The 22,249-nt window shown below is 43.3% G+C and overlaps 1 protein-coding gene across 12 annotated transcripts in view; it reads right to left on the bottom strand.

Moving 5' to 3' along the window:
- Positions 1 to 22,249, bottom strand: part of ABI1 (abl interactor 1) — a 97,314-nt gene that overhangs the window by 21,016 nt on the left and 54,049 nt on the right. For 6 of the 12 annotated variants that reach the window (XM_083579840.1, XM_083579849.1, XM_083579847.1 and 3 more), the window contains exons 3-6: positions 9,257 to 9,433; positions 4,636 to 4,650; positions 3,866 to 3,966; positions 479 to 619 (exon numbers count right to left, since the gene is read on the bottom strand). In XM_083579840.1, the coding sequence (XP_083435966.1) occupies positions 479 to 619; positions 3,866 to 3,966; positions 4,636 to 4,650; positions 9,257 to 9,433 (434 nt within the window). The remainder of the gene's footprint in view (positions 1 to 478; positions 620 to 3,865; positions 3,967 to 4,635; positions 4,651 to 9,256; positions 9,434 to 22,249) is intronic. The other 6 variants (XM_083579841.1, XM_083579839.1, XM_083579848.1 and 3 more) reach the window with 1 other exon arrangement.

The following is a 22,249-nucleotide window of genomic DNA, read 5'->3' on the forward strand; positions in this document are numbered from 1 at the left end:
GCTGCTGTCTGGATTATGTCCTTGTATTTTCATTGTCAAAACCTTGTTAGGAATTATTATCAATAGTTTGCTACATAGCACATAGGAGGACGGGTGATATTGTTATCAACAGGTGGGGCAGGGGAAAGCTCAAGATTCCTTAGGCTCACAGAAACACTTCAATATTTATTTGGATCCTGGTGATAGTCAGGATATAAGTCCTGTTTCAGTTTTCTCCCAAGCAGCTGCTCCTTAATTGTGGGCCGGAAGAGACCACGAGTGAATTCTAAAAACCAGGCTCACATATCAATGAGTTCCACGGGCTGTGCTGGAACCACAACTGAATACCCTTTTGTTGCAAACCAAGCAAACTTTAGAAACAGGAAGTGCTTTGAACTAAAAAGTCTTTGTTCCGTATCTCTTATCCTCCGACGTCTGTTATCATGCTTGGTTGAGATCAAGTTTCAGAACAAGCCTCCTGCAGAGTCTTGAACTGTACCTGTGTGTTCTGGGCCTCTGGTTCAAGGATGCCGTTCTCCCAGGACTGTGCTGGCTTCCGAGCCTTGCAGGACTGGTCATGTAATCATTAGGGACTGTTGGCGGCTTAACAGGCTCCAAGGTCTTATAAGGTGTGTTCCGTCTGGCGAGATGAAACAAGACACAGAACAAAAGCGGGTGGGGAGAGAGAGAGGGAGGGAGGCTTATTAATTGACTAAGGAAACAAGTACCTACAGCACAGTTCAGTGTACATCACGTTAACAGTGTTTCTCAAGCTCGGGGGTCCCCCAGCTGTGGTTGGACTACAACTCCCATCATCCCTAGCTAGCAGGACCTATGGCCAACAAACTGAAGTTCAGTCTAGGTAAGACTAAAGCACTGTTAGTGGGCGTCTCCCTAGACCAGATAGCTGGGAGAGGCTGCTTAATGGAGTTACAGTCTCTTTGAAGGAGCAGGGATATGGCTTGGGGGAACTTCTGGCTCCTTTGCTGTCACTTGAGGCTCAGGTGGCATAGAGTGCCTTCCATCGGCTTCGGCTGGTGGCCTAGCCGCACCCCTGTCTGGACAGGTATAGCCTAACGTCTGTTGCCTATGCTCCGGCAATCTCTACGTCTGATTATTGCAACGTTTTATATGTGCCTACCCACATTTCTTACCCTTCAGTGCAACTGAACCTAACTTTCCACCCCCAAGCAATTCATTGCCTTCAAAGGCATCACGGAATTCTCCCTTCCTAGCATTAGAGTTCAATAAAATAAAGAGTTCCTTCCAACCCTGTCGGCGCTAAACAGCACTTATTGGTATTTCCTTAGATTTATAACCCTCGCGCTCCTTTTTCGAGTTCCCAGCAACTGCTTGCTGCTCTGCGTAGGATTTATATACTCATCTAATCCTTTCTTGTGTCATCTGCAGCACATAATGCCTTTAATACCAATGGCTAGTTTCTGTAAGGGATTGCCTTTTCTTAAACTTCCACCTAGAACCTAAAGCAGGAAGTTTCTGCTCTGCTGGGTGTCCAACTTCTACCTTTTTAAAAAAGAAAAAGCTACATGCTTCATTAAATAATTTGTTTAAAATTCTGTTAAAAATAGTTTCTCTACTTTATGAGTAATTTCACTTCCTAGATTTTTTTTTAATCTAAGGAAAATTAAGCAAGCTCACGAATGAAAATTTCTCCTTTTTCTGTATTAAAAACCACTTCCACCCCAAATCAACAAGTCAACTATGCAGTGGGAAAACCACAGAGCCAGCTCTAAACCACAGGTGACTGTTAGATATTAAATATATTTGGATACTACTGTTCAATAATTCAGGTGGTTGTTGTTTTTTATATGCCACCAATCTGACTGAGTTACCCCAACCACTCTGGATGACTACCAGCAAATTATAAAACCACAGTAAGACATCAAACATTAAAAACTTCCCCATATAGTGCTACCTTCAGATGTCTTCTAAAAGTTAGATAGTTGCTTATTTCCTTGACATCTGATGGGAGGGCATTCCACAGGGTGGGTGCCACTACTGAGAAGGCCCTCTGCCTGGTTCCCTGTAGCTTCACTTCTCGCAGTGAGGAAACCACCAGAAGACCCTCAGAGCTGGATCTCAGTGTCCGGGCTGAACAATGGGGGGTGGAGATGCTCCTTCAGGTATACAGGACTGAAGCCATTTAGGACTTTTAAGGTCAGCACCAACACTGTTAAACTACTACTGATTCCATGCCAGGTTACTGGAGCATAAATTCTCTAGTCTGGCTTTCCATGTTTCCCAAAGATGGCGGCATTGTGCATTATTCTAACAACATTCTATACTCCTAGCAATAAACCTATGCCTCCTCCACACGCATACACCTCATTCCAAAGCTGGAGTGTTGCTCATTTTTCCAGGTTCAACATTTGACTTCTACCCAAGTCAGTCTTCCTCAGACTTTTTGAATCTGAATCCTTTACCTTCTGTATTTTAAAATTTTTATATATGGATGTTTTATGATAACCTATATTTGTAACACCTAGTAAAAGGTTTGGCAAATAAGTTTTTGTGTTTTCCCCCCTTAAAAATAGCTCAAAAACTTCAATTTTTGGGGAGATTTTGCAAAAAAAAAAAAAAAATCTCATCAACTTTGCCCAAAAAAGAAAGAAAGAGAGCTCAACAACGTTTGTGTCTGGATTTTCATTTTTTGAAATATGGCAACCCTATCCAAGAGAGGGCTTTCAAGCAGACGCTGCTAATCTCCTTGAAGTTTATTTCTTAGTGTGTCTGAGAAATCACAACACATCCCCACACCATTCCCTAGGGTTTTTTACCTTCCCAGAGCACCCCAACCTATAGTTTGAAGACCTAGGAATGAATGGTCTAAGACTGGACCAATATAGCAACTTATAGTGTAAAAAAAAGGATGCTCTGGTATGCTATAGACCTCATTCTGGCCCTTGCAGTAGAATGTGCTTGCTTGTAACAGGACTTCAGTTTCTCACCCTCTTCCCACAGCCTCAAGGCTATTACAGATCTTAGCAGGGCTCTGGAGGAGCCAGTCCTGTAAACAGAAAATACCCACCAGGCAAAAACAGATGGACTGATATAATGCCGATGTACCAATTCAATCCACTTAAGGTGTCAGACTGCATAAACAGAACATATTTCAGAGTGGGTGTTCTGTTCACGCATTGGAAACTTATTTATTTTTTAAAATCCTCTTTGGCTGTAACAGGAATGAAATAGCAGTCATCCCTGCCGCCCTGGACCAGCTCTACTATGAGGCAAAGTGAGGCAGCTGCCTTAGGCAGCAGGTGCTGGGAGCAGAGGTGGTAGCAACATGTTGGAGTTACATGCACTCTCTAAACTAGCCTTCTGCACTCCTGTAAAATACCAGAGCTGAAGTAAGACCAGATACTGAAGTCTGCTAAGCTTCTGTATGTGCAACTGGGTGGGTGGGTGTGCCATTTCCCCCCCCCCCTTCGCCTCAGACAAATATCATTCACTGGCCCCAGCCTCCCTGCCCAGGTTGCAATCCTAAAGGTCACGCGCTAAGGAGATGGCTGTATTGAAACCTGTTGAACCTACTATAAGAAAATGCGCTTTTCGGATTGAGTCAGTTATTCAGTGTAGGCGGTAGTCGCATGGAATGATTCTCAGTCCAAAATATTAAAGGTGATATCCAATTAAATCATACCACTCTAATCAGGGAAACTTCTGAGTGCATTGATTCCATGGGTCTACTCTGAACATGATTTCAGTTGGATACCACCGTGGTATTTTTATAACAGAAGTGCAACTGCACAAGTTAAACAAACACTAGGAGACAGAGACCTCAAATGCTAGAAAACTGTTGACCCAAGCAATTAAAACTATGTTCTTTGTCAACCAAAAAGGAGAATGAAAGTCTTATTCTTACCCCAGAGTTCCCCGGCCCGACATAGGAGGACTTGGTGGTTTTTGTGTGGGCGGATTTGTTCTTGACAGAGTGCCAGTTCTCGCAGGCTGGTTATTTCCATGCTGAAAACCAGAATAATGCTTTAATTTCTTTGGACAGAAATAGCCCCAACTGTTATGTCGATGCAATGCTTGAATACACTAATATATGAAGTGAGGATTCCCAGACAGCTTTTAAACCACAGCTTCTTTTGCTGCATACGGGATTAAACACAAGAAGAGAAATCCATGCCTAAGCTTTTTAATTCTAAGCCCCCCACCCCACTCCTTTTGCACATTTGCACCCACAGTGAATGAAACCTAAGCTGCGCTAAGCATAAATAACGGCTCATGAACCAAATCTCATTTTAGTGAACGTGTCAGATCCACTGAATTTATTTTGTATTCAAGATTTACATAGGCATGCAAGTGTTTCTGCGAAGCCTGATCTAAGGTGTAAGTCAATAAGAGATAAGCATCTACCTAATCAAAGCAAAGCACTATGTATGTTAGAGAAAAATTAAATTGTTATCTATGGATAAAATGCACTTTGTCAATATATCAGTGATATATTAACTGTCAGTTGGAGCTGAGGTTCAGCACATGTAAACAACCTATGAAGTTGGGGGAAGAGAAGAGAGGAGTATAGGAGAGAAAGAGAAGAGGGGAAAGGACTAGCTTTCAGGTGTAACGGCTCAGCAGCCTCTATTGTCATGGGACATTGTGGGTCAAATGAGAAATAACTCTTCTTACCTTGGCTTTTAGCCACTTACGTTGGCAAAAAGAAAAGGAGGAAGAAAAGTAAAAATTAATGGCAAAATCTCTTACTGTTCACATGGCAGGTTTAAGTACTAATGGCACAATTATTGGCAACATTTGTTTTCTTCACTGTAATCTACAACTGCAGGCCAGTTCAGAGAATAGCTTTCGTTTGCCACCATTGAGAAAGCAAACCAAGTTTCCACAAAAGGAGGAAGTTTTGTCCGTCTCAATTCAGCATTTTTTTAAATTTAAAAAAGTTTCCATCCCTCTAGCAATTGTGAAACGCTCTCCAGGTTGACACTTAGAACCATTCAATACATTTAGAACAGCCTGCAAACACCTGAAGCAGGTGAAGGCAGATGGGGCTGGTGAATAATGCCCACCCCACCCCAAAAGACCAATATTTTGGTCCAAGCCTGCTTGGTGCCTTAAAAAAATGGAACCCTAGCCTGTGAAGGTGGATTACATGAGATCTCATACAAAAGAGAAAAAAATTGATCTTCCCATCCCGGACATAGCCAGCACACACAAAGATTAATTCTTCCACATAAAGCAATATGAAGTTGTGAATTTCCTGCATTGGCAATGGGGTGGACCAGATGATGTTTTAGGTCTCTTCCATCTCTTTTGATTCCCTTCAAGAAAGACAAATGGACTGCAAGTTCTATATACCCAGGGAAATGGTAGTCATTCTGGTTGCATCACCGCCAGCATCCATTCACACAAAGAGATAATCAGCAGCTCTCTGCTAGCCTAGTTCACAGCAACCTCCCTGCATGCAGTTATGTACATTAATATGCAACAAGCTTGAGGATGTGGACTTTTTTGGGTCAGAATTTCCAAATGCATGTAGTGCAGCTGGCCTGCATCATAGACTTGTTGCAGCTGTATGCACACAAGACTATCCACACCAGCAGTCTCTCTTCTGACTGGTAGTAGTTCTGAAGCTCAGGAAGAGAGGCTTTTCCAATTCCCAGAAAGAGGTCTTGGCTGGGCCTGTTGTTGCACAACATTTAACTAGAAATTCTAAGGATCAGGCCTGTGACTTTCTACCTGAAAAGCATGTTCTCTGCACCACTGAGTTATGGCTCCACCTTTATACCGTCTGCCCCTTTCACAATATGCTTTGCACACCCAATGTTGCATTTTTGACCTTTTGCTTCTGACGCTAGAGCCTTGGGGGGAATAAAGCCCAGCTAGGAGAAATGGGATGGCAAAAAAGAAAGCGAATGTCAGCACAGCCGAAGAGTCAGATCAGATATGAATTCACTGGGTAGCTGTGGTCAAGTAATTTCTTAGTCACACGTTACCCCTCTGTAAAATGAAAATTATTTATGACCTATCTCAGATGGAGGCTAGGAAGATGCATTAGGGCTGTGCAGCGTTTTGGATTCCCAGGACAGAGAGAACATGAAAAGAGGAGTATAAAAAGATATGCCGTATTATTCCGTGTGTAAGACCATGTTTTTTTATTATAAAAAATGTTGAAATTGGGGGTCGTCTCAGCGGCGATTGGGCGGGTAATTGGTGGCTGCAGCAAGGCCTGCTGGTGATTGGCTGCTGCTGTGGCAGTGATTGGCAGCGGCGGTCAGGCAGGCGAGCCAAAAAAAGCTGAACAACCCTGGGCAATCTCCCATTTCCTTAATTTGGGGTCTGAAAAAATAGGGGTAGTCTTATACACGTGGGCGTGTTATACACAGAAAAATACAGTATGTGGTGTGGAGAAAAAAGCTTCCATCTTCCTCTTCCTCTCATATGACCAGAATCCAGTGTAATCTAATGAAGCTGATTGGTGGGAGATTCAGAACTGGCAAACAGAAGTACTATTTCAATCAGGGCACAGTTAGCCCACGGAATTTGATTCCACAAATTGTAGCGCTGGCCACTAGCTTAGAGCGCTTTAGTGATGCTTGCCCAGCATGGTGCGCTGGTCTTATTTATCTGCTCACCAGGTCTTACAAAGTACCTTTGAACACAGAGTTTGATTTCAAGCAGGTTGTCTGATATTATTGTGACTCTAGGTGCCTGACAGGTTGATTTGTGGAGGGTGGAAGGGGAAAGGATAGGGGACAAAGTTCCCCGCATCTGATCTCAGGCTAAGTGTAGGGCTTTTTTCTGTCTAAGTGGATTTGTGTAAGTATATTACACTTTAGTGTAAGTATTATCTCAAAAAGCAATCTTCTATTCAGGCAATGTGTGCTTTTAAAAATTAGGATTAATATTAAAAAAGGCACACAGCTTTGTACACATTTGCATAAATATATCTCATGAAAGAGAACCCGAGGGAAATTCTTTAATCACAAACTAGTGCTGGATTGCAATGCCAGATTAAAGAAATCTCTTGTCTGCACAGGTAGGCAAGTTTTCCATAAGATGTGCAGTGTGTTTGCAATAAAATAATTTAAGGAGTTGTTTTCCCAGTGGGTGACATGCAATTTCTACAAGGAAGTGCTTTCTGCATAGGAAGTTGGTTCCTTCTAACGGTGCCTGGAAAATTAAGCTCTGCACTTTCCCCAAGTCCTCAAAGTACTTAAAATGGTAACTCAACAACATCCCTTCCAATATGATCCTGTCTGAGTATTAAAATCTGCAAGGGGGAGGGGGCTTTTTTCATTTTTCCACAGGTGAGGAAGCTGCATTGTGTGGTGACCCAAGACATGTCTTTCCTTGACTACTGCCCTAGCTATTGAGCTCCTGAAACACAACTGGAATAATCTCTGTTCATCTTATACATTCATCCTCTCCCTGGGAAGAATGATAGATATTCTGTTGTATGTAATTCTTAATTACTGTTACAGCTTTCTTGATTGCTGTTACCCACCCTGGGCTCATGAAAGTGATGAAGGGTCAGATATAAATTAAGGCAATACATAAATAACAAATCCTTAAAGCATTCCATAAAAAGATAGCCCAGTATTACTCCTATATTGCAGATCAGGGACCTGGAAGCGAGAAAGAGTAGCTTGCAGAAAACCACCCCATGAGTTCATGGCAGGAGGTGAGATTTGGACTAAGAAGCTTCTAGCTCAAGCTGAGTTCACTTTACTTCTCAATATGTGCTAGTAGTGTGATTGTGTTATCATCACCATCAGACAACACACACACACACACACACACACACACACACACACACACACACACAGAGCCATACCAATTTTTATATTTGACAGACAAACAATGAGCTCCTGAAACATTTTCCAATTCCAAAATTTGGTATGGGCTGGCTTGCAAAATCAGATCAGGAATCAAAGCAGCAGCAACAAGAGAAACTGGTGTAAAGAATATGCTCCATTATTAAGCACAAATTCTGTAGACACAGAAAATGGAAAACAGTAAGGAAGGCAGGGGGCATTTTTACACTTTGGTGTGTCATGAAAGGAGTGACAGAGTTGTCTCCACTCTGAAGCCCACTACTGGAAATCTGTGGAACTGAGTTCTGATCACCCTTTCACAAGACTCACAATAATATACATACAGTGACCTTTATAAAGAGCCAAAACCTTTCCTGCAAAACAAAAAGCAGCACTGTTCCAACATTTCTTCTTTTTCTTACAAATGAAAGGCATGTCAAGAACACTAGAGGAAGAGAACTGGTTATGTTGTCAGTTCTCTTCAATTTGAATTTAAACACACAGGGCTTTCCTTTTGCGGTCACTCCTAAATACAATTGCACAACCGCTTGCTTTCAACACACCTTTGAGAGGATTTAAGAGGCATTTAAGTGCATTCAAGGAAAACGTATTTCATAAATTGCTTTCACGAGGGAAAGGAGCAGCTCCATCGAAGTCTGCCTGCTTCCTTGTTTCCCTCCTCCATTTTTGCATCACTGCATCTGTTCTCAGCTTGCCAGAGCTTTTAACAAACAGATGCTAAACACATAGCACTATCACAAACAATCACAGCTTCAAAATGCAGTGGTAGTAACATTTGGCTGGCACAGCACAGATGTGACTGAAAGGACTGCCTTTATTTTAGAGAAAAGATCTAATGATATATTCTTCCAGGAAGGACCAAAACAGGAGAAAGCAACTGATATTCTCAGAACTCAAATGAGGACTAGCATTCTGGCTGAAAATACAATTGGATTAATAAATTTATTTATACCCTTGTGATATGTAGACCTTCTTGTTCAGATGTAATGAGATGCAGCAAATCTCAAGTCCTCCCAATCCACTTCACCTCAGTCAGTTGGAGGAGTTTGCAAACCCTTTTTGTTGCTTTGGTCTAACCTTAGTTAAGCGATATGCCCTAACTGGGGAAAACTGCAGTTAGCCCCTAAAAAGCCAACTGTAAAGAACAGTTTAACTATGTCTGCTCCCACTAAACATAGTTAAAATTAACCACAGTTTAAGGTTCACACAACACTAAACTGTGGTTAACTGGAACTGGAAGCGGAAGCTGTGCCAATTTCCTCCTTACGATCAATGAAACAGGAGGAAAGGGAAGACTGTTTCCTAGTTTTATTGCAGTACTGTATCAACAGAATGGTGTACTACCAAACAGATGCAGTAACTACTTAAGAGCTATTTTAGAAAATCTAGAATAGCAACTTAAAATATCATTTGGTACCCCAAATACTTGAGGAGGGCAGGGAAAAGAACTAAATTCTTACCTTTACACCATGACCCACGTCATCCAGCACTGTGTAGTCTATAGGTTTTCGAATATACCTTACAGGACGCTCCATGTTTGCTGGCGCAATGATTTTGTGTGTTCTGGATGTATTCTTATTGGTTGTCAAAATGCCGATCTCTCTACGGGCCACCTTCTCTTTATGTATGTCCACCGTCTACAAAGAGGAAAAGTCAGAAATTCATGCCTGTGACATAAAACTTAGCCAAACAATTTTCCCCGCTCATCATCATCATTTATTTTATTAAAAATGTAAAGCCAATAAAAATGGTAATATTTGCACTCTTGATGACTAGCAAGTTTTATTTCTACATTTACGAGATTCTTCTATATGTTCTGGAAAGTTGCTTGCAATGTTTTTGGACACCTCTGATCATAACCAAATTCTGCTTGATGGTTCCTGAGATCAAGCAATGGGTTTTCATCCTTCATTTCTTTACACCCTGTTTGATCTGAGACTTCAACCATTCAGGGCTTTTCTGCATTCAGTTGGTAAAATCTGGGTTGATCCCAATGGACAGAGTAGGTTCCAAATATAATAGAGTAAAGGAAACAAACTGGATGTAGAATGGTGAGCAGTCATAAGATGCACTATTGTTCTAAAAATCAGTTGCTGAAATGGTCACGTAATTGCAAGGAAGCTAGTATTTCCATGCTCAGATATCATTTCCCCCCACGCTGCCTTGCAATTACATGATTATATAGTACAGTTACACTTATACTTACAGCATCATACCTTTCAGCTTATGTAAAGCATACACATGGAAAGTGGGGAAAACAAACAACAATCTATATATCACAGGAAATAAATTCTTTGTTATAAGGACACAAACCAAGAAGTGAGCCACAGAACTGCGAGACAGTCAACTAACGGAGCTAAATGCTAAATTTCCAGAATTGGAAAAGCAAGAAGAGAGAATCTAGCACACAAGGAATTCAAAGAATCACCCTGGAAAGGCTCGAATCCTGACACCAGAAAACCCAAACACTAATCTCAAAATATAATTCAAACTATGTACCGTATTTTTCGCTCTATAGGACACACTTTCCCCCTTCTAATAAGTAAGGGAAAGTGTGTGTGCGTCTTATGGAGCAAATGCAGGCTGCGCGGCTAAGCCCAAAGCCAGAACAGGGAGACGGAGTGCTGCGCAGCGCTCCATCTTGCTGTTCTAGCTTGGGGATGGCTGGCAAAGCCTACGCAGGGCTCTGCGGAGGCTTCAAAGGCTGTCCTTGAAGCCAGAACAGAGAGATGGAGCGCTGTGCAAAGTGGCTTACAACAGACCATAGGAAGGAAAACAAGTCTGAAGCTGAAACAAGTCTATAGGGCAAAGGAATTTCATAAAGAAATGCAACACAGCAAGGAAGCCTTCCTCACCCTCTAACTTGTCTGCAAGTAACAATAATCTTCCTTGCCCTTCACTGGGCCTCCACGTTCACCATCTCTCTCTATAGCTCTTTGCAATGAATGTGCCCCTATAAATCTGGTGCATCAATCACTTTGCATATCATTGGCACACATAAAACTGACCCCACAGCTCCTCTTCCAGTAAAAGTTGAGTTAACAAGATTTCATAGGCCACTTTTGGTGCACTGGGAATGTTTTTACCATAAACAGCTATTTTATTGCCTCTAATAATGGGAATATGTGGCCCACGGAAGGTTGTGTTTTTGCTTGTTTTTGCTTTAATCACGTTAGGGAGGGAATGCTACCACACTGCGACTTACTCAAGTCTTACTCAACCTTTACTATTCCAGGCTGCCATTTCAGTCAAAGAACTGCACAATTGTAGTATGTTTGGTTTTGATAAATATGTGTTCCGACGTAAACAGACAATATTTGTTTGTGTGCAAAAGAGAGAGAAGAGGCTTACATGAGGAGTAACACTGATGCAAACCAACAGGAGGATAAGGTAAAGGTAAAGGGACCCCTGACCATTAGGTCCAGTCGTGGCCCACTCTGGGGTTGCGGCGCTCATCTCGCTTTACTGGCCGAGGGAGCAGGCGTACAGCTTCTGGGTCATGTGGCCAGCATGACTAAGACGCTTCTGGCGAACCAGAGCAGCGCACGGAAACGCCGTTTACCTTCCCACCAGAGCGGTACCAATTTATCTACTTTTGCACTTTGACGTGCTTTCGAACTGCTAGGTTGGCAGGAGCAGGGACCGAGCAACGGGAGCTCACCCCGTCGCGGGGATTCGAACCACCGACCTTCTGATCAGCAAGTCCTAGGCTCTGTGATTTAACCCACAGCACCACCTGCGTAGTTTGTTTATTAAATGACAAATTTTCCAGTTTTTGGTGGGGGACTCATGGAACACATGGAGTCAGTGGCATTCTTGCAGCAGTGGGGCTGCTCTCATTAGGATGGGGTAGTTGTGATATCAGAGGTGCAGTCACTGCCATCTACATCTCACTATTGCCTCTCACTGCCCCATCCTTGTCTGGATATGCCAGGGGTCGGCAACCCGCGGCTCCGGAGCCGCATGCGGCTCTTTTACACCTTTGCCGCGGCTCCGCAGATCCTCGGGGACCCTGAGCAGAAAAGCAGAAGCGCCAGAAAGAGGAGGGGGATGGAGCTGGGCAGCCGAGCCGGGCAAAGCAAGGCGGCGGCTGCTGGGATGGAGGAGGAGGTGGCCGGAGAAGGGCTGCTGCTGCTGCTGCTTCTGTCGCCGGAGGGAAGTTCTGCCAGGCGGCTTCATGGCTCATAGCTTTCCCCAGGGTAGGACGGGCGGCGGCGAGGGGGACGCCTCGCCTGGAGGACGGTGAGGAAGCGGCCAAGCAGCTCACGGCGGCGCCTCTTCCCTCATGGTGCAGGGAGCGAGGAAGAAGAGGAGGGCGGTGGCAGGAAGGCGCGCCAGGGCGCAGCGGCGGTTCTCCCCTCAGGTGGACGCGGCTGCCACTGCCACCGCCGGCACCTGCCACACACAGGCGCGCTCCCTTTCGCCGTCGTGGCAGCCCGCCCGCCCTCAGGCCCTGCGCGCCGCGCGCCGCGACGTCGAGAGCTGCCCACCCAGGCCACGCTCTCCTCAGCCCCGCGCGCGAGGCACCTGAGGCGAGGGAGAGCGCACACGCTCAAGGGAAATGGCGGGGTGGGGTTTGTGTGTGTGTGTGTGTGTGAGGGGTGGCGGTGGTGCTTCGGGATCCTTTTCCGTGCCTTGCTTCTGAGTGGCCGCCGAGTTGAGGGAGAGCACCTGAGGTGAACCACAAAATGGGCCCGCCCTCCCTGTCAGGGAGGAAGGGGTGAATTATGTCAGTGACGAGGAGGGGATCCAGAGGTAGCCAGCAGGTGCCGTAATGCAGCATCTCGGCCTCAGAGAGAGGCGGGGGAGCACGAGAGCAATTGCAGAGGGGGGGGCTGTTAGGCACCAAAATCCTGCATGCGGGATTTCCCCCGTTCTCTCGTGCCTATGCAATTCCTGCCCTTCTCCCTTCCCCCTCGAGATTTGCTGCAGAGACAAGCAAATGAAGAAGAAAGGGAAGAGTATTAGCTGACATGTCCCCGGATCCCATGGAAAGCACCACAGATTCCTTTGCTTACCAGTTCTTTTTATTTTAAGTTGGCTTCAAACCTGTAATTGTGTAGGTGTATGTATGTATACATATACACACATAAATATTCATATCTCTTCCCTCTCACCTTCCTTTCACCCAGTTTCTCTGGCACTGGTTTATAAATGCTGCTATGTAGAAATGATGAGAAAGTTGCACCAGCAGAAGGAATGGATATGTGCTGTTAGTAAAAAGAAAGGGAGTTGAACTGCAGGGAGGGACAGACACTTTTCTATGTATTAATTTGTATAATGCCCTCTATGCACATGGTGCTTTGCAAAAAATGGATATGAGAGGTACCATACCCCTCTTTGCTATCTGAAATAGACTCAGGGAAAAGAGAGAGAATGGGGGAAGGAGAAGAATGTGTGGTTATTTACATTTGGCTTGTTTTGCGGCTCCCAGTTTGTTTTTTTCTTCGGAAACGGGTCCAAGTGGCTCTTTTTGTCTTAAAGGTTGCAGACCCCTGGGATATGCGAAGGATGTCTGTTGAGAGGACAGTCTCCACTCACTGGGGGACTTTGTTGAATTTCTAACCCAAGCAATCACTTAATTTAAAATTATAGGGCACAAAAAATTCAGGACTCATTTACTCCTGATCCCTGAACTACTACAACTCTGCATGCCAATTCAACCTGGAGTATCTAAGCAGACTGCACAGAACAATAACATTTGTTTAAAGGTATCAGGAGCCAACCACAAAGAACTTGCATTCCCTCACCAACGCATACTCCCCTTGCTGGTATTTTTTTAAAAAATATTTTTTTCTATTGGTTTTACATAATTTTACACGTTAACTTTAACCATTTCAACCATTAAAATAAAAGGTTCTTTCAAACCTTCGGACCTCCCTCCCTCCCTCCCTCCCTGGGTTCCATATTTAAAATAAAGTATTCTGCATCTTTTACCCTTATCCATGTATTATATATCCATAGTTACCATAAGTGATTCCACATTACAAGTGTCATTATATCCCTGCCAATGATTTTAACTGTTTACTGTGGTCTTTTAAATATATTGAAAAACCAGTCGTTTAGGAATACTTGATCTTCCTGGTTTCTGATCTTTCCCATCAGTTTCGCCATCTCTGTGTACATCAGTTTAGTCTGCCATTCTTCTCTGGTTGGTATCCCCTTGCTAGTCTTAACCATGGTTACCAACTTTGAATCCTAGTTTCAAAACCTAGTCTTGGATCCAAAAGTGTGCATGTGTATATGCGTGTATATAATTTCTGGTCTAGCAGCCCCTTGTGCCAAATGGAGCAGCAATCTGCCAACCTATGTGGGCAATCTTTTGGGGAGGCACATAAGCGTTGCGGTAGGAAAATGGGTCTAGAAAGCTGCACTCCAACCTTTGTACCCCAGCCCTGGTTAAAAAGTGAAGCCAAAGAGGAGGAGATATACAATATCACTCACACACACACACACACACACACACACACACCATGCATGTACAGTGGTACCTCAGGTTAAGTTCTTAATTCATTCCGGATGTCCGTTCTTAACCTGAAACTGTACTTAACCTGAAGCATCACTTTAGATAATGGGGCTGCCTGCTGCTGCCGTGCCACCAGAGCACGATTTCTGTTCTCATCCTGAACCAAAGTTCTTAACCTGAAGCACTATTTCTGGGTTAGCGGAGTCTGTAACCTGAAGCATATGTAACCTAAAGCGTATGTAATCTGAGGTACCACTGTAACACTTATCCTCACTACAACAATCAATTCCTTGAGATTCCCATTTTAGAGATGAGGAAACAGCAGACAGATTTCCTGGGGGAGAGCATCCCATTTTTTTCAATCCAGAACAGTGTTTCTGAGGCAGTGGGCCTCAGTGTCACAGTCTTCCCAGTGGTGCCTTCTACCTTGCAAGCCCTGCCCCCTAGCAAGCAATATCAGTAATTATGGGCTCATTATGCCAAACTCTCCCTCCATTTTGTGACTATCTATGCCCCACCATTTTGCAACTGTTGGGCCTCAGTCATCTTCAGCCCTCTCAAGAGGGAAGATCAGGAACCACTGCTCTAGAAGACTCTTCTGTAGCATAAGACTACACCTGGAAGACTCTTAACTCTCATATCCCTTTACATGTTTGTATTATTATTTTTGTGGGGGGGGGAGTGTTTAAAAATTATGTTCCAAAAGCCGCAGCCAGCACTTTCAACCGAAGTCTCGAACATACCCACTTGTCCTTAAAGATTGCAATTTCCCTTTCTTCAGTTGAAAAGGGTACAAAAACACAGCCAAAAGAGCTAAGCACATGCTGTCAGAGTTAATTCAGCTTCAGCATTCAGAAAGGGCAATAGGACTTTGCATGTGCCCAAATGGTTCTTTGGTTTGGCACACTGCAGTGCCTGTGAAGTACAGCACTCTCTTTTCTTCCAGCCTCAGAGAAAATGATTTCATGATTGTTACCATGGAGCAGGGAAATGCCACTCAGGAGAGATGTCAGCAGGTTAAGAGTTTTTGCCGGCGAGAAAGTAAAACAATCTATCCAACCAACTTTGTACAGTCGCTGCCATTAACTGCACTTCCTATGTGTGCATATTCTTCTAGGAATAGTTAGAGACTGGGATACTGGGCCTCTGCTGAATTTTCAGGCGTCTCATTTTTTAAAAAAATTAAGCCGTTTAATATTTTTACCTGCAGCAATATCAGCAGCAAACACAGGCAGCATTCTGCCAAATCTACTTCCGTCTGCCAGGGTTTTAAACGAATGGATTCAAGGCACTCTGATCACTTACATTAAAAAATAAACTGAGTACTTGTAAGTACATAACAGAATGCAATATTAGCACATAACAGAATGCAAAAAAAAAATGCATAGCAGGGGGTTGGACTAGATGACCCTTGGGTTCCCTTCAAACTCTGATTCTATGAAAATCAAAGAGAGCTGTTTGATTTCTTCATTCAATTCAAGCTTCTTCTTTTTTTAAGAATATGTAAGCTGAGCTTTTGTTAATTGCACTCCAGCTATGCTAGCTATAAGCACCAAAACAGAAACGGAATGCATGTACAGCTTGCAATCCTCAATACAGAGAAGTGAACTCAGTCAACAGGACTTGCTTCTGAGTGAAAACACATGCACAGGATAAAGCGAAGGGGAAGTGTCACTGCACAGAGCTTCATATCTGCTGGGTAACCAGCACAGCTGTAAAATGGAAGTATATATTGCTGCAACAACCTAAATTAGGAAGGAATGGATGAAGAAATATGATAACATCATCTCTCCCAAAGACACTCCCCGCACTCACTCAACCCAAAAGTGTTATGAATAGATGGGGCCTGAGATCAGAATGCAACTGTTTACAGAGAACAGAAGAAATGCCAGCTTAGTTTTGCACAGCAACTTTCTCTCTAGCTTCTCTTAGCTGCCTTACAAAATCCGTTAAGATCAGTCTTTGCATAAATACAGCTGCTTTGCTTCAGCAGGTCACCAGCTCTCCAACAGCTTGCACACTTCCCTAAGTCTGAAAAGCTGACATTTCTGCAGAACGTTAATAACAAACTGTTAATGTGCTACTTAATTTTCACAGCGTACTTAGAAAACGTCTAATATTAGAAACATTCAGTGGGGAATGGATATGGCCAAAAGAAATCTTCTTAAAATTGAGTTTACACAAGAGTTCTCCGGGTGTTCTGAGTGCAGTACAACATTTTACTTTGGATACAGAATTCAGCATTTTGAGAACCACATTTCTAAATTATGTCTGCCTGTGCAGAGAAGATTAGATTAGCGCCTTTAATCTTTAAGATTTGTAGAGAGCTTCACTTCCATGAGGTGGATTGAGGCACTCGCCGCAGGTGGCAGATGGGGGAGATCAAAGTGTTCACCCCTCAGTTTGAAGCCTGAATATGCCCAACATGGCTGTTCACCAGTTCCTGCCTGCCACCCCCTCCCTTCCCCCTGGCTATGGCAGTGTGGGTGCTCCCACCTTTGCTCTGGGGAAAGGGCCCTTCCTTCCACTCCATGAATTCTTCTTCCCTTCAGGCACTGAGTACTGACTGAAATACAGTGGAACCTTGGTTCTCGAACACCTTGGTACTTGAACATTTCAGCTCCCAAACGCCAAAAACCCAGAAGTAAGTGTTCCGGTTTCCGAACACTTTGTGGAAGCGGAACGTCCGATGCTGTTGTTTCCAGGACACCTGCGCCAATCAGAAGTCACGCCTTGGTTTTCAAACGTTTCAGAAGTCGAACGAACTTCCGGGATGGATTATGTTCAAGAACCAAGGTACCACTGTATTCCAACAAGGTGGACAGTATGCAGAAGAAGAGCAACTCACGCTAAAATGTAACATCATCTGCTAGCCTTTAAGGGGTCACAAAGCTCTTTGTTGTTTGCGATCCAAAAAAAGGAACTAGAATACTAAGTGAAATTTATTCCACTGGGCAATAAACTCAATGCATGTGTGCAGAAAGAATTTAACTGGCCTGTGACAAAAGCTACATCAGGAAGCACACATATTACGGCAGATAAAATACCAAGAATATCTTCCTGCTGTTCCCTGGCCGCATTGTTGAAATACTGGGAGAGCTCTGCTAAAGTTCAGCTGAGTACAAAAAAATGGAACTTTAAACATATGAAATGGGGAGGTCAGACACAGTGCTGTAAAGACAGATGGCTTTCTTGAAAGCAAGAGTGGTATCGTCTATGAACATGTCATAATCTGTCAACGTTGTGTGGCTGAAGCACGAAGACAGGAAAACAGGAAATGTGTCCTTTATTTCTAGCTCTGAAATCCTACACAGAGACAACTGCTCAACATCTCTACTGCCTTTGACTGGAATTAACTGCAGCACATCCAGATTTTTTCTGAACAGGATAGCATAGTGTTATTGTTGAATATTATTTATTGATTTATATACCATTTACATGCCAGAATGGCTTCTAAGCAGCATACAAGCATAGAATCGTGTTGTCCAGGAAACATATAGAGACATCCTTGTATGCCCAGTGTGCAAAATTTTGTATTTCCCATTCGAATGATATGTATTTTCACCTTTGATATACCCTTGTGAGATTACATACATACATAATTTTATTTGTATGCCACCTTTCCACAGTTCAAACCATGTAAGGCATCTTACAACATGGGGGAAAAAATATGTAACTGCAACATAGATGTAAACAACAAATAAAAAAACCTACACAACCAAACTGAACTATTTCCACATGAATTGCAACAAAATCCAAAATAAATATGCAAAAAACCAACAGCAACAATCTCCCTCAGTGAAACCCGGCAAACAACACCCAAGCCCAACAGCCTCAGCTTTTGTAGCTGGAGTCAGTCAGGGCCCTGCCCTCCCAGGCCAGGTGGAAAAAGGCCTGCAAGGTCTTCCAAGACTCAAAACCAAAGCTATTTAAATGTTAATAAGGAATTCAGTGACCCTCCTCTCTGGCACATCATCAGGATCAGAATGGCAACCACCATCAGTGCTGACACTGTAGTTGGGGGAACTCCCTCCTCTGAGAAACTTCTCATTCCCCTTGCCTTCTGTTGAAGTGCTGTGAAGACCCTTTTGTTCCAGAAGTCTTTCCAATACAAATGTACCCTTTAATCGTTGTTTACTATCATGTTACTACTCTTAAAACAGTGGTGTTTTGGGGGTGACTACTCACCATCATGGAATACTGCCACTTTTTCTTTTTGCAGCCCAGGGCAGCCATTTTGTGCTGCTACCCACAGTTCTTTTATCAAGATATGAGCACCAGCGCCTCATTTTTTTACAAAAAAAAGCATTACTCTTTTTAAGTGATCATGGAAAGATCCTCTCTTCAAAGCCAGTGTATAAATGAACAAATACACATTCTGAGAGAAAGATTAAATGCAAACTTCTAAAGAAATCCAACTGCCTCCAGTTTCTTCTCCAGAAGTGAGACAGACTTTAACATTAAAGAACATTGAGGGACAGGTTCTGGGATGAAAAGAAAAGAAGAATATGCATACTGAGCATGCACAGCCCATTCAAGACACACGGAAACCCCCTCTGCCTGCGACAGAAGCATGTGTGCAGGAGAGAGAAAAATAAGGGAGGACACTGTATCTAATGGGCTTCCTCTTGTTTCAAATTTATCTGAACGGATCTCCATCTGTGATCAGATTGCTCACCAGCTGTGTGTACTCCAGATGTGACTCCTACTCAGAGTAGATCCATTCAAAACTAACATAACTAACTTAGGTCCATTAATTTCAATGGAATTTCAGTTGCTGTGACTTAGCTCGATTCCAAGCCCATGTTTCTAATACTGCACTGGCCAGGATTTCTTACCTGGTATTAACTACATTAAGTATACAGAGGCAAAATGCACACAATGTGCCCCAAGACTCCTGTTGCTTTCTCTGCAATGAACTAGCATGAGCATCACACTATAAGTGCACAGAAATGAAATTCAGCTAAATGTCTAGAGAATTCCCCCAAAGAACATTTTCACATATTCTAACACTGAGTACAGAAACAACTTTTCTGGAATAATTACTTTGGCATAGTCTCACAGTCTGCACCCTAAAATCTCAGACACTTTTTTTTTTTTTTTTAAGAAGTTAGGTTTACTCTGCTTCAACCCTTAAGACTGAATTCTGAGTTTTTGACAAGTTACAATGATGCATTAGGTCCACTGCTTTTGTTTATTAGGTATGGGGAAAATTAAATAAGGTTCTAAAAATAAAGTTGGAAAATATACAAAAAGGAAAAGAAAATCTGATCTCATGCACCAGGAAACTCACAACTGCGTATTAAACATGTATATCTGGCACTGAAATCCAATCACACGTTCAGGTAAAAGTTTAATTTCCTCTGGGTACACATTAATAGAAGAGCTCAAGGCCGGAAAAACGGTTTAAAAGAACAGTTTAAGAAAGAAAGTATTTTTGAAAATGGCACTCCATTGCTTTCTGAAAAGCTTTTTTCAAGCGTTCAGGAGAATAAATATGTATCTTAGTTCCTAACATACCATACATTACAACATTTAACTGAATGCATAATTGCATCCCCTGGATTAGGACATGGGAAGCCAGGGTTCAAATTCTCATTCAACTATGAAGCTCACTAGGAGACCATGGGTCAATTACAGTACCTCAGCATAACCTACCCCACACAGTTCTGGTGCAGATAAAATGAAGAGGGGGAGAACTAAGTACACCTTGAGGTATACGAAGTTGCTTGAGGTATAAAGGCAGTATTAGTACAGGGCTGCCCTGCGCCCAAAATTTCCTGGACATAGCTGAGATTTGTCCTCCCAAAATGACGTCCTGGCAGAATTTTCTGAAACTTGTTAAAAATGTCCAGGTAAACCCGGGCAGTATGGCAGCCCATATCAGAAGTGTTGAATTTTTGGCAAATATCCGGAAAAAATAGCTATAAAAAACTACAGTGGTACCTCGAGTTAAGAACTTAATTCGTTCTGGAGGCCCGTTCTTAACCTGTTCTTAACCTGAAGCACCACTTTAGCTAATGGGGCCTCCCACTGCCGCTGCCGCACAATTTCTGTTCTCATCCTGAAGCAAAGTTCTTAAGCCAAGGTATTATTTTTGGGTTAGCGGAGTCTGTAACCTGAAGCGTCTGTAACCCGAGGTACCACTGTAGTCCCTCGCCTCTCACCTGGGTATGTGGTGATGAGGCTTATTCTGGGTGTGGAGGTGCCACTCTGCTCCACTGCAGACACACAGCTGCTATGTTAGTTTTCCCCAAGGGGCAATGTGCAGCACTGCGGAATTTAGAATGGCAGTCACCTGCTCAATGCAGATCTAAGCAGCATCCACACAGCTACACTAAGCACTGTAGCTGAGATAAATGCTTCATGGGGTAATGAGAATATGATTGACTGGTCAGAGCGGCCACTACTGCATCTGTGGAGGTCTGATGGCAGGAGTGACACTGGACAAGGGTTGGCACCACACAGGGGCATCTTAGCAGCATCATATCAACTTGCCCACTAAATTTGGGTGCAAACTTTGTCCCGATCTACAGGTTTGGAGCTGGTGCGGGGCTGGGATTTTTCTTTAGTCCTTGTGAGCTAAGGTTACCAGATTTTTTTCCAATGAAGCCAGGGACACTTTTCAACTTCAATGGATTTTGTATGGGGACTGATTTGTAAATCCGGGGACTGTCCCAGGGAAATGGGGACATCTGGTAACCTTATTCTGAGCACCTCAGAAGTACCATGCAGTGCTGGGAAGATCCCATCCCAAGAAGGCCGCTTGCTGTTGTGTTTCAGTATGTGGTGTTTCCCAAAGTGACTGGAGCACCTCTTAAGCACACAGTGGAACAGTGTCTATTCCAACCCCTTACCCAGTTCCAAGATCACCAGAGGAGGCACCGTGGCAAGCACTGCAAGTGAAACTGTGGGCCCTGTTGTTTTTCTTTTTCTTTCATGAAGTCAGTGCTAGGTAAAAGGCTGCTATAAAAGTGTGAATGAGTCACTGAACAGTTCTTCCACTTGGCTTTTATCCCAGTAGATCAAGCCAGCCTACATGGGGGGGGGGAGCCTACAAAAAAGGTAAAGGTGACTATTTGCAACACGTCGGTTTTTAAGGACAGTTGAGTTCATGGCAAGCTTAGCCATGGTCAATTAATAGGTTACCCCTTTTTGCAACCGGGTAAACTTTTTTTGCTACTCCGGCTTCAAGCTCCTCGCTTTCTTCAAGGAACAAGAAGCTGAAGCCGCAGAATGGTTTCTGTTTTTAACAGTTTTCCAGCATTCATGACTAGAATACTAAAGTTATACTTGAACATGATGGACATGTTTTGCAAATCTATTAAAGACAAAGGTAACCAAAAGGCTTCTCAAGCAGTTGGGACTTTTCTTCCCCTCACTGCAGTGCTTCACAATGGGAACAGAACACCTTGTGTATGTTCTGTGAATAGTAGCTTGCATGCCAAAAAGCCACAGGCAACGTCTGTACGGAAACATATGCACAAATTGTAAAGAGAGTAGCAGGTGGCTGTAGAAGAAACCAACTCTGAGGATTGGGGGGGGTGAGGGGGGGAAGGCCTCCTAAAAATAGGTTCAGGATAGTTACAGACCAAGAAACGAGAACTGGGCACCTGAAATGATGGGCAAGAAATGTAATGGAGATTTCCCATTTTTTGTCAGTCACATCTTACTTTTGCATTCAACCATCAGTCATTGCAAATAATGAAAAAATGAGGTTAACCAGGGTGTACAGAGCGACATGCTGCATATCATAGTCCAACTGAGAACATTTCCATGTTGAAATACTTGATTTTGAAAACACACTGCATTCCAGCTTAACTTTAACTTTAAACATGAAAGCCGTTTGCAGATTTGGGGCAGGATCCAATGGGGCCTATACCCAAATGTTTTGTAGTGACAGGGTAGCACTGAAGCCCCGGCGAGATATACATTCATGTAGCCTATGGCAATAACCAGTGTTGTACTTAGAATTAGCCAAATTGAC

The sequence above is a fragment of the Podarcis filfolensis genome, assembly GCF_964270895.1.
Source record: "Podarcis filfolensis genome assembly, chromosome: 12".
NCBI lineage: Eukaryota > Metazoa > Chordata > Lepidosauria > Squamata > Lacertidae > Podarcis > Podarcis filfolensis.